At 52.9% G+C, this 19,039-nt stretch overlaps 1 protein-coding gene across 1 annotated transcript in view; it reads left to right on the top strand.

Moving 5' to 3' along the window:
• pde2a (phosphodiesterase 2A) overlaps positions 1-19,039 on the top strand; it is a 429,910-nt gene that overhangs the window by 268,150 nt on the left and 142,721 nt on the right. The window contains exons 13-15 of the mRNA XM_085999752.1: positions 1,219-1,330; positions 11,383-11,422; positions 15,510-15,573. Coding sequence (XP_085855878.1) covers positions 1,219-1,330; positions 11,383-11,422; positions 15,510-15,573 — 216 coding nt within the window. The remainder of the gene's footprint in view (positions 1-1,218; positions 1,331-11,382; positions 11,423-15,509; positions 15,574-19,039) is intronic.

Below are 19,039 nucleotides of genomic sequence, written 5' to 3'. Positions count from 1 at the left end.
TCACTGTCCCTTTCCTCTCTCTTGCTCTTTCTCCCTCCCTTCCCCATCTTCCCTCTCTCTCCCCTTTCCCTATTCCTCGCTCTACCTTTCTCCATCTCTCGCTTTCCCTATCTGCCTTTCTCTCCCACTCCTCTCGCCCTCTCGCTTGTGCCTGCATTGTTTTTTTAATAACTGAAGAGGTTGGGGCAGTAATTAAATCTCTTTACAGAGGAACATTAAAACTCAACTGATTTAATGATTGCGTGGGATATTAAAGAACAGATTCTCATCGAAGCCCGGGGAGTGCGTATTAAGTGGTGCCACCAGGAGCTGATTTGGTGGCACTCGATTGCTGCTTGGACCCGAATCCTTGCCCAGCACCGCACTCCCTCCGCAACCTTAGTTAACATGTTAACCAGAATCCAAATCAGTAATCTTCACTTCGAGACTAACAAATCCAATAGGGAATTCAGGAGAGACCTCTTTACCTTTAGCTAATGACTGCCCTTGACATCAAGGCAGCATTTGACCGAGTGTGGCATCAAGGAGCCCCAGTAAAACTGAAGTCAATGGGAATCGAGGGGGCGGGGGAACTCTCCACTGGCTGGAGTCATACCGAGCACAAAGGAAGATGGTTGATGTGGGCGTCGCTGGCAATGCCAGCATTTATTGCCCATCCCTAATTGCCCATCGAGTGTCTCGCTGGGCCATTTCAGAGGGGCAGTTAAGAGTTAACCACATTGCTGGGGGTCTGGAGTCACATATCGGCCAGACCGGGTAAGGGCGGCAGATTTCCTTCCCTAAAGGACATTCGTGAACCAGATGGATTCACTACAACAATCCAGTAGTTTCATGTTCACCAGCTTTTTATCCCAGATTTATTGAATTAACTGAATTTAAATTCCCCAGCGGCCGTGGTGGGATTTGAACACTTGTCTCTGGATTATTATTCCAGGCCTCGGGATTATTGGTCCAGTAACGTTATCACTGTGCTGTCGTACACACAAGTTGCCGGCCTGCTAATGCTTACACTCAGAGCGTTTAATAAGCTGCATTCCTCCAGTCCAGCAGCAACCCTTTCCAGCTTTTTAACTGACAGTTCCTTGGCCGGCACGGTGGTGAGAGACGAGAAAATGTGTGGGCGTTTGAGGAGGTGGACGGGAGGCCAGTCATGCGGGGCAACGAGTCTGAACAGAGCGTATCAGCTGGGCCAAAAATGTGTTCCTTCTTTTCCCGCAGCTTCACCGAAGTGGACGTGCGGACGATTCACCACTGCTTCCGTTACACCGCCACCGTCCTGACCAGCACCATGTCCGTCCAGAAGGAGCAGAAGTTGAAGATCGAATGCCAGGTGACGTGGCCGATAACGCTCAGAGTCTCTGTCCCTCCCTCTCCCGCAAATCCCGACTCTCCACCGGGCCCGTGACCCAGGAGTGTTCCGTCAGCCGTGGCTCAGTGGGCAGCGCACTCACTCTCTCTCTCTCGCCTCCGAGTCAGAAGGTCGTGGGTTCGAGTCCCCACTCCGGAGACTTGAGCACAAAATCAAGGCTGACACTCCCAGTGCAGTACTGAGGGAGCGCCGCACTGTCGGAGGGGCAGTACTGAGGGAGCGCCGCACTGTCGGAGGGGCAGTACTGAGGGAGCGCCACACTGTCGGAGGGGCAGTACTGAGGAATCGCTGCACTGTCGGAGGGGCAGTACTGAGGAAGCGCTGCACTGTCGGAGGGGCAGTACTGAGGGAGCACCGCACTGTCGGAGGGGCAGTACTGAGGGAGTGCTGCACTGTCAGAGGGGCAGTACTGAGGGAGCGCCGCACTGTCGGAGGGGCAGTACTGAGGGAGCGCCGCACTGTCGGAGGGACAGTACTGAGGGAGCACTGCACTGTCGGAGGAGCAGTACTGAGGGAGCACCGCACTGTCGGAGGGGCAGTACTGAGGGAGCGCAGCACTGTCGGAGGGGCAGTACTGAGGGAGCGCCGCACTGTTGGAGGGGCAGTACTGAGGGAGCACCGCACTGTCGGAGGGGCAGTACTGAGGGAGCGCAGCACTGTCGGAGGGGCAGTACTGAGGGAGCGCTGCACTGTCGGTTTCTAACAAACCCCATTAAGGAAGAGGGATAGTTGATATATTGCTTCAACGCAATGGGGATAGCGGGCCAGGGCGAGCCCAGCTCCGGTGCCACGTCTTTGCTCCCAGTCAACGGGGCAGTCGTTGAGGTTCCCCAATCGGCAACAGTGCCTCGGTTAAAAAGTGAGAAAGTCGGCCAGGAATGCTGCTCCTATTCACCGCCCAGTGCCACCCGCTGGGAAATAGTTCAATATTTCCCTGGGTTTGTACGAGTTTTTGTGGGGGTGAGAGTGTGTGTGGGTGATAGTGTGTCTCATCCCCACACACTCTCACCCCACACACTCTCACCCCCACACACTCTCACCCTTACACACTCTCACCCTCACACACTCTCACCCCACACACTCTCACCCCCACACACTCTCACCCACACACTCTCACCCTCACACACTCTCACCCACACACTCTCACCCCACACACTCTCACCCCCACACACTCTCACCCACACACTCTCACCCACACACACTCTCATCCCCACAAACTCTCACCCCCACACACTCTCACCCACACACTCTCATCCCCACACACTCGCACCCTCACACACTCTCACCCTCACACACTCTCACCCTCACACACTCTCACCCTCACACACTCTCACCCCACACACTCTCATCCCCACAAACTCTCACCCCCACACACTCTCACCCACACACTCTCACCCCACACACTCTCACCCTCACACACTCTCACCCCACACACTCTCATCCCCACAAACTCTCACCCCCACACACTCTCACCCACACACTCTCACCCCCACACACTCTCACCCCACACACTCTCATCCCCACACACTCTCACCTCACACACTCTCACCCTCACACACTCTCACCCTCACACACTCTCACCATCACACACTCTCACCCCACACACTCTCACCCTCACACACTCTCACCCTCACACACTCTCGCCCTCACACACTCTCACCCTCACACTCTCACCCTCACACACTCTCACCCCACACACTCTCACCCCACACACTCTCACGCTACACACTCTCACCCCACACACTCTCACCCCACACACTCTCACCCCACACACTCTCACCCCCACACACTCTCACCCCACACACTCTCATCCCCACACACTCTCACCTTCACACACTCTCACCCTCACACACTCTCACCCTCACACACTCTCACCATCACACACTCTCACCCCACACACTCTCAACCCACACACTCTCACCCTCACACACTCTCACCCTCACACACTCTCACCCTCACACACTCTCACCCTCACACACTCTCACCCCACACACTCTCACCCCACACACTCTCACGCTACACACTCTCACCCCACACACTCTCACCCCACACACTCTCACCCCACACACTCTCACCCCACACACTCTCACCCCCACAAACTCTCACCCCACAAACTCTCACCCCACACACTCTCACCCCACACACTCACGCACGCACACTCTCACCCCGCACACTCTCACCCCACACACTCTCACCCTAACACACTCTCACCCCACACACTCTCACCCTCACACACTCTCACCCTCACACACTCTCACCCCGCACACTCTCACCCCACACACTCTCACCCTCACACACTCTCACCCTCACACACTCTCACCCTCACACACTCTCACCCTCACACACTCTCACCCCCACACACTCTCACCCTGACACACTCTCACCCACACACTCTCACCCCACACACTCTCACCCCACACACTCTCACCCTCACACACTCTCACCCCACACACTCTCACCCCACACACTCTCACCCCGGAAACTCTCACCCCACACACTCTCACCCTCACACACTCTCACCCACACACTCTCACCCTCACACACTCTCACCCCACACACTCTCACCCTCACACACTCTCACCCTCACACACTCTCACCCTCACACACTCTCACCTCACACACTCTCACCCCACACACTCTCACCCCCACACTCTCACCCCACACACTCTCACCCCCACACTCTCACCCCACACACTCTCACCTCACACACTCTCACCCCCACACTCTCACCCCACACACTCTCACCCCACACACTCTCACCCCACACACTCTCACCCTCACACACTCTCACCCTCACACACTCTCACCCTCACACACTCTCACCTCACACACTCTCACCCTCACACACTCTCACCCCACACACTCTCACCCCACACACTCTCTCCCCCCACACTCTCACCCACACACTCTCACCCTCACACACTCTCACCCTCACACACTCTCACCCTCACACACTCTCACCCCACACACTCTCACCCTCACACACTCTCACCCCACACACTCTCACCCTCACACACTCTCACCACACACACTCTCACCCCACACACTCTCACCCTCACACACTCTCACCCCACACACTCTCACCCCACACACTCTCACCCACACACACTCTCACCCACACACACTCTCACCCTCACACACTCTCACCTCACACACTCTCACCCTCACACACTCTCACCCCACACATTCTCACCCTCACACACTCTCACCCTCACACACTCTCACCCCACACACTCTCACCCCACACACACTCTCACCCTCACACACTCTCACCCTCACACACTCTCACCTCACACACTCTCACCCTCACACACTCTCACCCCCACACACTCTCACCCTCACACACTCTCACCCTCACACACTCTCACCCCCACACACTCTCACCCACACACACTCTCACCCCACACACTCTCACCCCACACACTCTCACCCCACACACGCTCACCCACACACACTCTCACCCCACACACTCTCACCCTCACACACTCTCACCCCACACACTCTCACCCCACACACACTCTCACCCCACACACTCTCACCCCACACACTCTCACCCTCACACACTCTCACCCCACACACTCTCACCCCACACACTCTCACCCTCACACACTCTCACCCCACACATTCTCACCCTCACACACTCTCACCCCACACACTCTCACCCACACACACTCTCACCCTCACACACTCTCACCCTCACACACTCTCACCCCACACACTCTCACCCCACACACTCTCACCCTCACACACTCTCACCTCACACACTCTCACCCTCACACACTCTCACCCACACACTCTCACCCCCACACACTCTCACCCTCACACACTCTCACCCCACACACTCTCAGCCTCACACACTCTCACCCTCACACTCTCTCACCCCACACACTCTCACCCTCACACACTCTCACCCTCACACTCTCTCACCCTCACACACTCTCACCCCACACACTCTCACCCTCACACACTCTCACCTCACACACTCTCACCCTCACACACTCTCACCCTCGCACACTCTCACCCTCACACTCTTACCCCACACACTCTCACCCCACACACTCTCAGCCCCACACACTCTCACCCTCACACACTCTCAGCCCCACACACTCTCACCCTCACACACTCTCACCCTCACACACTCTCACCCCACACACTCTCACCCCCACACACTCTCACCCCACACACTCTCACCCTCACACACTCTCACCCCACACACTCTCACCCTCACACACTCTCACCCCCACAAACTCTCACCCCACACACTCTCAGCCCACACACTCTCACCCCCACACACTCTCAGCCCCACACACTCTCACCCTCACACACTCTCACCCTCACACACTCTCACCCTCACACACTCTCACCCCCACGAACTCTCACCCCACACACTCTCACCCCACACACTCTCACCCCACACACTCTCAGACCACATACTCTCACCCTCACACACTCTCACCCTACACACTCTCACCCCACACACTCTCACCCCACACACTCTCACCCCACACACTCTCACCCACACACACACTCACCCTCACACACACTCACCCTCACACACTCTCACCCCACACACTCTCACCCCACACACTCTCACCCCACACACTCTCACCCCACACACTCTCACCCCACACACTCTCACCCCACACACTCTCACCCCTCACACTCTCACCCCACACACTCTCACCCTCACAGACTCTCACCCTCACACACTCTCGCACACACACACTCTCACCCCCACACACTCTCGCACATCTACCCACCTTCTCCCCATATCCCTCAACCCCACCTACCCACCTTCTCCCCATATCACCAACCCCACCTACCCACCTTCTCCCCAGATCACCAACCCCACCTACCCACCTTCTCCCCATATCACCAACCCCACCTACCCACCTTCTCCCCATATCACCAACCCCACCTGCCCACCTTCTCCCCATATCACCAACCCCACCTACCCACCTTCTCCCCATATCACCAACCCCACCTACCCACCTTCTCCCCACATCACCAACCCCACCTACCCACCTTCTCCCCATATCACCAACCCCACCTACCCACCTTCTCCCCATATCACCAACCCCACCTACCCACCTTCTCCCCATATCACCAACCCCACCTACCCACCTTCTCCCCATATCACCAACCCCACCTACCCACCTTCTCCCCATATCACCAACCCCACCTACCCACCTTCTCCCCATATCACCAACCCCACCTACCCACCTTCTCCCCATATCACCAACTCCACCTACCCACCTTCTCCCCATATCCCCCCAACCTCACCAAACCAGCTTCTCACCAGATCCTTCAATCCATTCTCACACCAGACGCACATCTCATTCTCTCTGCTTCATTAACATTCTGTTTCAGCCTCCTCCTCGCTGACTAATTCCACAACTCAATCACCCATTGGGGGAACATTAAATTCTGCTAACGTACCTTCTCATGCTACACTCTCTCACATTAACTTGTCTTCTCCTGGGATCTGGATCCTTCCTCACAGTTAATTGGTCCCTTTGCAATCTTGGAAACTTCAGGTAGGTCACCTTGAAGTCTGTTTTTCTAAAGGGGAATGAGTTTCCCCAAGGTAGGCTGGTGCTCACAGTGCACAGGAGACATCTCCAGACAACCTCACTAATAAAGCTGCCTTTCACAGAGTCTGCCTCGCCTGCAGGGCACGATTAACATCAGAGGTTTGTCTGGGCTTAACAGCAGCTGGGCGCCCGCTGCTGAATCATCTGCTGCTCAATAGTCCGGCAATGCTTCGATTTTAAAATTCTCATCCTCGCTTTCGAATCTCTCCATGGTCCCTCACTCCACCTCCCTATCTCTATCATCTCCTCCAGCCCTACCACCCTCCGATATCTCAGCGCTCCTCCAATTCTGGTCTCTTGCGCGTCCCCCACTTCCTTCACCCCACCATTGGCGGCCGTGCCTTCAGCTGCCGAGGCCTTAAGTTCTGGAATTCCCTCCCTAAACCTCTCCGCCTCACTACCTCTCTCTCCTCCTTAAAATGTCCCATAAATCTACCCCTTTGACCAAGCTTTTGGTCACCTGTCCTAATATCATCTTATAAGAACATACGAATTAGGAGCAGGAGTCGGCCACTCGGCCCCTTGAGCCTGCTCCGCCATTCAATAAGATCGTGGCTGATCCGATTACTCCACATTCCCGCCTACCCCCGATAACCTTTCACCCCCTTGCTTACCAAGAATCTATCTACCTCTGCCTTAAAAATATTCAAAGACTCTGCTTCCACCGCCCTCTGAGGAAGAGAGTTCCAAAGACTCTCGACCCTCTGTGAGAATGAAATTCTCCTCATCTCTGTCTTAAATGGGCGCCCCCTTATTTTTAAACAGTGACCCCCCTAGTTCTAGATTCTCCCACAAGAGGAAACATCCTCTCCACGTCCACCCTGTCCAGACCCCTCAGGATCTTATATGTTTCAATCAAGTCACCTCTTACTCTTCTAAACTCCAGCGGATACAAGCCTAGCCTGCCCAACCTTTCCTCATAAGACAACCCGCCCATTCCAGGTATTAGTCCAGTAAACCTCTGAACTGCTTATGTGGCTCGGTGTGAAATTTTGTTTGATAATCGCTCCTGTGAAGCACCTTGGGATATTTTACTACGTTAAAGGCGCTATATAAATGCAAGTTGTTGTAGTTGTGAATAATAAAAGATGATTCCGTGGCGCTGAGCTCCATGGATTGAGGAGTCTTGTTCAGAGGGAGCACGGGTCAGAGATACATAGGAACAGGAGGAGGCCATTCAGCTCCTCCAGTTAATTAGATCAGGGCTGATCTGTACCTCCACTCCATTTACTCCATATCCCTTGATATCCATACCCAACAAACATCGATCGATCTCGGTCTTGAAAACTCCAATTGACCCCTAGCATCCGCAGCCTTTTGGGGGGCGAGAGTTCCAGATTTCCCCCACCCTTTGTGTGAAGAAGTGCTTCCTGACATCACCCCTGAACGGCCTGGCTCTAATTTTAAGGTTCTGCCCCCTTGTTCTGGACTCCCCCCCCACCAGAGGAAATAGTTTCTCTCTCTACCCTATCGAATCACGTTGTTATTTGGCACACACACATACATGCACTCATTAGAACATAAGAAACATAATAATTTGGAGCAGGAGTCGGCCATTCGGCCCCTCAAGCCTGCTCCTCCATTCAATAAGATCATGGCTGATCTTCTACCTCATCTCCACTTCCTGCACTATCTCCAAATCCCTTGATTCCCTTAATATTCAAAAATCTATCGATCTCTGTCTTGAATATACTCAACGACTGAGCCTCCACAGCCCTCTGGGGTAGAGAATTCCAAAGATTCACCACCCTCTGAGTGAAGACATTTCTCCTCATCTCAGTCCTAAATGGCCGACCCCTTATTGAGACTGTGACCCCTGGTTCTAGACTCCCCAGCCAGGGAAACATCCTCCCTGCATCTACCCTGTCGAGCCCTGTAAGAATTTTGTATCTTTCAATGAGATCACATCTCATTCTTCTAAACTCGAGAGAATATAGGCCTAGTCTACTCAATCTCTCCTCATAGGACAATCCCCCCATCCCAGGAACCAGTCTGGTGAACCTTCGTTGCACTCCCTCTATGGCAAGTATATCCTTCCTTAGGTAAGGAGACCAAAACTGTACACAATACTCCAGGTGTGGTCTCACTGGGGCCCTATATAATTGCAGTAAGACGTCTTTACTCTTATACTCAAATCCTCTTGTAATAAAGGCCAACATACCATTTGCTTTCCTAATTGCTTGCTGTACCTGCATGTTAACTTTCAGTGATTCGTGTACAAGGACACCCAGGTCCCTCTGAACACCAACATTTCCCAATCTCTCACCATTTAAAAAATACTCTGCTTTTCTATTTTTCCTACCAAAGTGGACAACTTTTCATTTTTCCTCATTATTTTCCATTTGCCATGTTCTTGCCCACTCACTTAGCCTGTCTATATCCCCTTGAAGCCTCCTTGTATCCTCCACCCAGCTTTGTATCATCAGCTAACACGGACATATTACATTTGGTCCCCTCATCCCAATCATTGATGTAGATTGTCAATAGCTGAGGCCCAAGCACTGATCCTTGTGGTACCCCACAGCCTGCCAACGTGAAAACTCACACGCACATACACACGCACACTATCTCCCCTGTCGAATCCCTGTATCATTTAAATCCCTCAATGTACACTTGTCTCCATAAGGCTTGCACTAGGCGGGGGGGGCGCAGTGTTCCGCTGAGCCCTGCTGGGAATGCGTGCGTGTGTGTGTTGGGGGGGGGGGGGAAGGGGGGGGAGGGGAACGTAGGGCAAGGACTGGGTTGGGCTCGATAGCGATGCACCTACCGCGGTCGAATAGTCTGCCCACAACATGGGATCGTACAACACTGGGAACAACACGCACTTGGTGTCGCAGCTCAGACATGAAGAACGATCACTTGGCAGTGCCTCGGAGGCCTGAGGAACTGAATCTCAGCAAGGGCTAGTGCTGGAGGAGGAAATCCTGAATAGGGATTTTGAAAAAGATGTGTGTGTGAGTGTGAGCGTGTGTGTGTGAGTGTGAATGTGAGAGTGTGTGTGAGCGTGTGAGAGAGTGTGTGTCTGATTGTGTATGTGAGTGAGTGTATGTGTGAGGCTGTGTGTGAGTGTATGTATGTGTGTGTGTGAGAGTGTGTGTGTGAGAGTGTGTGAGTGTGTGTGTGAGTGTGTGTGAGTGTGTCTGTGAGACTGTGTGTGAGAGTGTGTGTGTGTGTGTGAGAGTGTGTGTGTGAGAGTGTGTGTGAATGTGTGAGTGTGTGTGTGAGAGTGTGTGTGTGAATGTGTGTGAGTGTGTGTGTTTGAGTGTGTGTGTGAGAGTGTGTGTTAGTGTGTGAGTGTTGGGTGAGTGCGTGAGTGTAAGTGAGAGTGAGTGTGTGAGAGAGTGTGTGTGTGTGTGAAAGAGTGTGTGTGTGAGAGTGCGTGAGAGTGTGTGAGAGAGTGTGTGTGTGAGAGTGTGTGTGTGAGTGTGTGTGTGTGTGTGAGAGTGTGTGTGTGTGTGTGTGAATGTGTGTGTGAGAGTGTGTGTGTGTGTGTGAATGTGTGTGTGAGAGTTTGTGTGAGTGTGTGTGAGAGAGTGTGTGTGTGAATGTGTGTGTGTCTGAGTGTGTGTGAGAGTGTGTGTGTCTGTGTGAGAGATTGTGTGTGTGACTGTGTGTGTGAGTATGAATGTGTGAGTGTGTGTGTGAGTGTGTGTTTGTGAGTGTGAATTTGTGAGTGTGTGTGAGTGTGAATGTGTGAGAGTGTGTGTGAGTGTGTGTGTGTGAGTGTGTGTGAGAGTGTGTGTGGGTGTGTGTGTGTGAGTGTGTGTGTGTTAGGTGAGTGTGTGTATGTGAGAGTGAGTGTGAGAGAGTGTGTGTGAGAGAGATTGTGAGAGAGAGAGATTGTGAGAGAGAGAGATTGTGAGAGAGAGATTGTGAGAGTGTGTGCGAGAGTGTGCGAGAGGGAGACAGTGTGAGTGTGTGTGAGTGTGTGAGTGTGAATGTGTGAGTGTGTGTGTGAGTGAATGTGTGTGAGTGTGAATGTGTGAGAGTGTGTGAGTGTGAATGTGTGAGTGTGAATGTGTGTGTGTGAATGTGTGTGTGTGAATGTGTGAGTGTGAATGTGTGTGTGTGAGTGTGTGAGAGTGTGAATGTGTGAGTGAGTGTGTTTGAGTGTGAATGTGTGTGTGAGTGTGTGTGTGAGAGAGTGTGTTGGGTGAGGAGAGGATGAAATATGCACCTGATAGTCGCTGCCAACACTCGGGGAAGAGCCCAGTGCCGCGGATCCACAGCCAGTGATAGCTCGCACCGTTCGACGAGTCAGAGAGACAATGAGAGGGAAAGGACAGATGTAACAAGATGACACCATATGCCCATTAACTGTAGACTTTGGGTAGCGTTCTAAACACCCGTCTATCGCGTTAGTCACTAGACTTGTACTAAAACTGATTTTTTTCTCTCTCTCTCTCTCTCCCCCCGCAGGCTTTACTTCAAATTGCGCGAAACCTCTTCACACATTTAGGTAATTTAATCCGTTTACCATCCCGCTATCAAAGGGACTTGAAAAGAAAACCCGCGGGGGACAGTAATCCGAATCGCCTCCGGGAAATCCTGCGCTGGTCTGTGAAGAGCAAGAGACCGGGGAGTGAGTGGGAGATAATCCGGGGGACAGAGCATCCTTCCGCCGTTCAGTTCCGAGTCACGAGAGCCCGCTGAGCTTGCGATGGGCCCGCTGCCTCTAATTGCATGTGACTGAATCCGCCCGCCCCCCCCCCCCCCACAGAGTCGCCATCGCCGGTCGGACACATTCCTGGAGGGTTTCGTCACATGACCTCCCACCTCCAACCGCCCCCCCCCCGCGCTCCCGCCATTGGCCGCCCGACCCCCGTCCACCCTCGCGGCCAATTGAGAAACGGACAGATTCTTCGTCACCTGATTGGTCGATTCTTGACTCTCGGCCAAATGGCTCCTCCAATTTTTTTCCTCCCGGGTGTTTTTTTGCTGCCAGCGGCGTCCTGAAGATTAATCTTCAACTCCCGAAGACTCCAGGACAATCCTGGAAGGTTGGCGAGCCCAGCACCCGATCAGAGATGTCCATCGCGGCCAGGAGACCACACTGAGGGTCTATCTGCAGATGGACTCCTGGTGTAACGAGTTCCACTGCCTTTTATAAAAAATAAAATTCATTCTCAGGATGTAGGCATCACTGGCAAGGCCGGCATTTATTGTCCATCCCTAATTGCCCTTGAGAAGGTGGTGGTGAGCCGCCTTCTTGAACTGCTGCAGTCTGTGTGGTGAAGGTGCTCCCACAGCGCTGTTACAGAGGGAGTTCCAGGATTTTGACCCAGCGACGATGAAGGAACGGCGATATATTTCCAAGTCAGGATGGTGTGTGTGACTTGGAGGGGAACTTGGAGGTGGTGGTGTTCCCATGCACCTGCTGCCCTTGTCCTTCTAGGTGGAAGAGGTCGCGGGTTTGGGAGGTGCTGCTGAAGAAGCCTTGGCGAGTTGCTGCAGTGCATTTTGTAGATGGTACACACTGCAGCCACGGTGCGCCAGTGGTGGGTGTTTAGGTGGATGCTTTATCATAGAATCATAGAAATTTACAGCACCGAAGGAGGCCATTTGGCCCATTGTGTCCGTGCCGGCCTACAAAGAGCTTTCCAGCCTAATCCCACTTTCCAGCTCTTGATCCGTAGCCCTGTAGGTTACGGCACTTCAAGTGTATGTTCAAGTACTTTTTAAATGTGATGAGGGTTTCTGCCTCTACCACCCTTTCAGGCAGTGAGTTCCAGACCCCCACCACCCTTTGGGTGAAAAAATTTCTCCTCAAATCCCCTCTAAACGTCCGACCAATTACTTTCAATCTCTGCCCCCTGGTTATTGACCTCTCTGCTAAGGGAAATAGGTCCTTCCTATCCACTCTGTCTCGGCCCCTCATCATTTTATACACCACAATCCAGTCTCTCCTCAGCCTCCTCTGTTCCAAAGAAAACAACCCCAGCCTCTCCAATCTTTCCTCATAGCTAAAATTCCCCAGCCCAGGCAACATCCTCGTAAATCTCCTCTGCACCCTCTCTAGTGCAATCACATCCTTCCTGTAATGTGGTGACCAGAACTGCACGCAGTACTCTAGCTGAGGCCTAACTAGTGTTTTATACAGTTCAAGCATAACCTCCCTGCTCTTGTATTCTATGCCTCGGCTAATAAAGGCAAGTATCCCGTATCCCTTCTTAACCACCTTATCTACCTGAAGGTGGTTAAGAAGGAATGTGTGACTCCAATCTCCTGCACGCTATCGATGCCATCTCACAGAGCAGCCTACTGCAAGCATGCCTGTCTTTGGGATACATTGGCGTCTCCGGGAAATGCTGGGAGCTGTGCTTTTGATGCTGTGCTGTATTGTGCTTTGTCAGCCTCCTATTGTCTAATTTGTTTTATTTCGGTTATCCTGCGCCGTAGCTGTCAGGGGGCAGCTGAAATTCGATTTATTATTCATGTGATGCTAATACCTTACCGCGCTCGATGAAGAGTAACGCCATTCCCAGCTGATTGTTATTGAATGCTCCGCCTGTTCTTCAAATTACTAATCAAATGTGCCCAACCCAGCTGCGGGCTGCTTCCAACGAGCTTACCTTAAAGACGCAGCTCTCCGCGCCTCTCCCCTCCCACCGTGTTAGTGCCGCCTTGGACTGGTTACTGAGTTTCACCGCGGAGGACGGCTCCAGGCTCCACCCTCGGGCTGCACGGAGGTGGCCGGTCACACTCAGGCTCGGGCAATGAAAGGGGAAATGCTCCTCCTCCGCCATCAGCTGTTGGCTTTTTAACGCAGGATCTTGTCACATATCCATATTGCCCTTATGCGGAGGTATTATAGGACATTACCATTTCCACCATCTACAAGGCACAAGTCAGGAGTGTGATGGAATACTCTCCACTTGCCTGGATGAGTGCAGCTCCAACAACACTCAAGAAGCTCGACACCATTCAGGACAAACATAGAAGATAGGAGCAGGAGTAGGCCATTCGGCCCCTCGAGCCTGCTCCGCCATTCAATGCGATCATGGCTGATCATCCAAATTCAGTACCCTGTCCCTGCTTTCTCCCCATATCTCTTGATCCCTTTAGCCTTAAGAAATATATCTAACTCCTTCTTGAATATATTTAATGAATTGGCCTCAACTGCCTTCTGTGGTAGAGAATTCCACAGGTTCACCACTCTCTGGGTGAAGAAATTCCTCCTCATCTCTGTCCTAAATGTCTTACCCCTTATCTTTAGACTGTGACCCCTGGTTCTGGACTTCCCGGCCATCGGGAACATCCTTCCTGCATCTAGTCTGTCTAGTCCTGTTAGGAGTTTATAAATTTCGATGAGATCCCCTCTCATTCTTCTAAACTCTAGTGTTTTATACAGTTAAAGCATAACCTCCCAGCTCTTATATTCTATGCCTCGGCTAATAAAGGCAAGTACCCCGTATCCCTCCTTAACCACCTTATCTACCTGAAGGTGGTTAAGAAGGAATGTGTGACTCCAATCTCCTGCACACTATCGATGTCATCTCACAGAGCAGCCTACTGCAAGCATGCCTGTCTTTGGGATACATTGGTGTCTCTGGGAAACGCTGGGAGCTGTGCTTTTGATGTTGTGTTGTATTGTGCTTTGTCAGCCTCCTATTGTCTAATTTGTTTTATTTCGGTTATCCTGCGCTGTAGCTGTCAGGGGTCAGCTGAAATTCGATTTATTATTCATGTTATGCTAATACCTTACCGCTCTAAAGCGAATATAAGCCCAATCGACCCAATCTCTTCTCATACGTCATTCCTGCCATCCCAGGTATCAGTCTGGTGAATCTTCGCTGCACTCCCTCCATGGCAAGAACATCCTTCCTCAGATAAGGCGACCAAAACTGCACACAATACTCAAGGTGTGGTCTCACAAAGCAGCCCGCTTGTTTGGCATCCCATCCACCACCTTAAACATTCACTCCCTGCACCACCGGCGCACCGTGGCTGCAGTGTGTACCATCTACAAGATGCACTGCAGCAACTCGCCAAGGCTTCTTCGGCAGCACCTCCCAAACCCACGACCTCTTCCACCTAGAAGGACAAGGGCAGCAGGTGCATGGGAACACCACCACCTCCAAGTTCCCCTCCAAGTCACACATCATCCTGACTTAGAAGTATATCGCCGATCCTTCATCGTCGCTGGGTCAAAATCCTGGAACTCCCTCCCTAACAGCACTGTGGGAGAACCTTCACCACACGGACTGCAGTGGTTCAAGAAGGCGGCTCACCACCACCTTCTCAAGGGCAACTAGGGATGGGCAATAAATGCTGGCCTTGCCAGCGACGCCCAGATCCCGAGAATGAATTAAAAAAACCTCCTGTGCCTATGTTCGTATATTACCACACATCCCTATTGCCCTAATGTGGGAGTCTTACACAGGTCGAACTTTCACTGGGTTGACGTATTGGAGGGCACCAAGCTCCTGTGAAACGGTTTCTCGGTACACCTGGGCGCTTCAGAAAGGGACGCAGTAAATTGAGAACCATTTCTCTTTGACCAGTTTTTACGAGTTTCTCCGTGACTGTCCATTTGGCTTTTGCAGATAACGTTTCAGTGCTGCTCCAAGAGATCATTCAGGAAGCCCGCAACCTTACCAACGCAGAGAGGTGAGTCACAACCAGGGGGTTCCGCTATCGCTATACCAAGGTATCAGCCCTGGCTCAGTGGGCAGCGCTCTCGCCTCTGAGTCAGAAGGTCGAGGGTTCAAGATCCACTCCAGAGACTTGAGCACAAAATCAAAGCTGACACTCCCCGTGCAGTACTGAGGGAGCGCCACACTGTCAGAGGGGCAGTACTGAGGGAGCGCTGCACTGTCGGAGGGGCAGTACTGAGGGAACGCTGCACTGTCGGAGGGACAGTACTGAGGGAGCGCCGCACTGTAGGAGGGGCAGTACTGAGGGAGCGCTGCACTGTCGGAGGGGCAGTACTGAGGGAGCGCCGCACTGTCGGAGAGGCAGTACTGAGGAAGCGCCGCACTGTCGGAGGGGCAGTACTGAGGGAGCGCTGCACTGTCGGAGGGGCAGTACTGAGGGAGCGCTGCACTGTCGGAGGGGCAGTACTGAGGGAACGCTGTACTTTTGGAGGGACAGTACTGAGGGAGCGCCGCACTGTCGGAGGGGCAGTACTGAGGGAGCGCCGCACTGTAGGAGGGGCAGTACTGAGGGAGCGCTGCACTGTCGGAGGGGCAGTACTGAGGGAGCGCTGCACTGTCGGAGGGGCTGTACTGAGGGAGCGCCGCACTGTCGGAGGGGCCGTACTGAGGGAGCGCCGCACTGTTGGAGGGGCAGTAATGAGGGAGCGCTGCACTGTCGGAGGGGCAGTACTGAGGAAGCGCTGCACTGTCGGAGAGTCAGTACTGAGGGAGCGCCGCACTGTCTGAGCGGCAGTACTGAGGGAGCGCCGCACTGTTGGAGGGGCAGTACTGAGAGTGCTGCACTGTCGGAGGGGCAGTACTGAGGGAGCGCTGCACTGTTGGAGGGGCAGTACTGAGGGAGTGCTGCACTGTCGGAGGGGCAGTACTGAGAGTGCTGCACTGTCAGAGGGGCAGTACTGAGGGAGTGCTGCACTGTTGGAGAGGCAGTACTGAGGGAGCGCTGCACTGTTGGAGTGGCAGAACTGAGGGAGCGCTGCACTGTTGGAGGGGCGGTACTGAGGGAGCGCTGCACTGTCGGAGGGGCAGTACTGAGGGAGTGCTGCACTGTCGGAGGGGCAGTAGTGAGATGCTGCCCTGTTGGAGGTGCTGTCTTTCGGATGAGACGTTAAACCGAGGCCCCGTCTGCTCTCTCAGGTGAACATAAACGATTCATTGGCACTACTTTGAAGAAGAGCAGGGGAGTTCTCCCCGGTGTCCTGGGGCCAATATTTATCCCTCAACCAACATCACTAAAAACAGATGATCTGGTCATTATCACATTGCTGTTTGTGGGAGCTTGCTGTGCGTAAATTAGCTGCCATGTTTCCCACATTACAACAGTGACTACACTTCAAAAAAGTACTTCATTGGCTGAAAAGCGCTTTGGGACGTCCTGAGGTCGTGAAAGGCGCTGGAGAAATGCAAATCTATCTTTGTTTTCACTCTGACAGTCGCTCCTCATGGGGTAAATAGTACAACTTCACGTCCCCAGCCTTGAATGTAAGTTCTCTTTTTTCTTTCCATGAGGGACTCTCAGTTTGAGGACCGCTCTCAAAGAGGAAGTCAATGGGCTGGATTTTAATTCAGGGGCGGGCTGGGGTCGTGTAATCCGCATTTCGTGTTATCCACCTGAATCTACATCGATGTGGGAGATTGATGCGATTTTAACGTAATTGGCCAATTGAGTTCCAACGTGTGGGAACCCATGGCCAATGAGTTTTTCCAGTCTGAAACTCGCCTCTGATGATGTCATCATTGCTGCTACATTTAAGGCCAGCAACAAGCCTTGCTTCTTCTGCAGACTGCCAACCTTTTGGCCTTTCATTCTGCAGGGACCTGGAGGCAGAATGACCAGCGGGAGACCTAGGCCTGCTCCCAGGTTTGATGACGTTGCCCTGCAGGCTTTAGTTGAGGGAGCAAGAGCTCATAAAGGGGTGCTCTTCCCTTCTTCAGGGAGGAAGAAACCTCCCCGGCAGACCAAGGCTGTGTGGATCCAGGTGGCAAAGGTGGTCAACTCCTTATCAGTAACTCGCAGAACCTGGATTCAGTGCAGGAAGAGGTTTCATGACCTTCTGCGCTCTGGAAAAGTGAGTATGAATTTCCCATCACCCTCAATCTGATCCCTATTGCCTTTCCTCACCAGCACTCAGCTTTAGCAATCTCTTCCTCCACATCCCACTTGACACTGACATCCATGCACCCTTACCCATTCCCTCTCTCTCTATGGTCACATTCACCTAACTATTCGACTATGCAGCTCTCACACTCCCTATCACTGTGATGCTATGAAAACAACTGACAACACACAGGGAGGGCCCTTGGTCTTGCCACCTCACACCATCTTTGTCTCCTTCTAAATATCTATGCTATGGAATCTCTACACTCACTCCTTCATTCTCACTCAAACTCCACTTGTCTCCCTCATTGCAGGAAAAGAGAGCTCACAATAAGCGAGAAAGTGCAAGGACAGGAGGAGGGCCACCCTCAGTAGCCCACCTCACCCCCTGGGAGGAGGCGGTCCTGGAGATTGTAGGAGTGGAGGAAGATGCGCAAGTGGGGGACGGACAGATGGGTGCATCACAGCAAGCAAGTGACAGAATAGTTTTCCATCTCTCTCATTGCCATTGCATGAGTCGCTGATAATGTTTCGGAAGCTCTAACAGATGGACTTATGATCATCTGCAATATGCAATGTGCATGTTACCTTGGCATCACATCTCTGACTCTTTCCTTTACTCCCCCAGAGGACCATCGCAAGCACCCGCCCCCACTAGCCAGGAGGAAGAGCATGAGCTTCAAGACTTCTCACAGGAAGCTGCAACCTCTGAGGGTGCAGCATCAGCAGAATTCAGCGCACCCAGCACCAGCGCAGACACTCACACCTCGGTGGGACCTTCGGGACATAGAGTAGTGTTGTCACCTGGTGTATCACAGCTCACAAGTGAGCATCAGCAGATTGTGGAGACAGGGACAGCAGTGGAGAGTCCTAGTCGGAGGGCGCAGGACTCTGCCAGCTCGGCTCAGCTGCATGTCGACCCTCTGCCTCTGGGTCCATCCATAAGATCAGCGGTGCTGGAACTCCAGGAGCAGATGCAGGAGTCTCTGGCAGGTTTTGTCTCCAGGGTCGCTGCGAGTGTGGAGCGAATTGAGGAGTCCATAGTGAACATGAGCAGAGCCTTTGTGGAGTTATTGGCGCATGAATGCATCACCATGGAAAGGATGGCAACCTCCATGGAGGTGATAAGTCGCCAGAGTGCAGAAAACATGGTGAGTGTTCAGAATAGAATGACATCTCTGGATGAGCGATGGTCATCTATTGAACAGAGAAACCAGACCTTGATGGATGTCCTTCTGAGTAGGACTGCCAGTGCAGATACGGGTCTCCATGGCCCCCCTGATGTGCAGCAAGGCGCTCTCAAGCCACTTGCAAGCGCTGAGGG

This window comes from Somniosus microcephalus, chromosome 10, assembly GCF_052327205.1.
Source record: "Somniosus microcephalus isolate GS21.2 chromosome 10, FLI_Smic_1.0, whole genome shotgun sequence".
NCBI classification, from domain to species: Eukaryota; Metazoa; Chordata; class Chondrichthyes; order Squaliformes; family Somniosidae; genus Somniosus; species Somniosus microcephalus.
The sequence above is the reverse complement of the archived record's forward strand: the minus strand, read 5'-3'. Positions and strand labels throughout refer to the sequence as shown.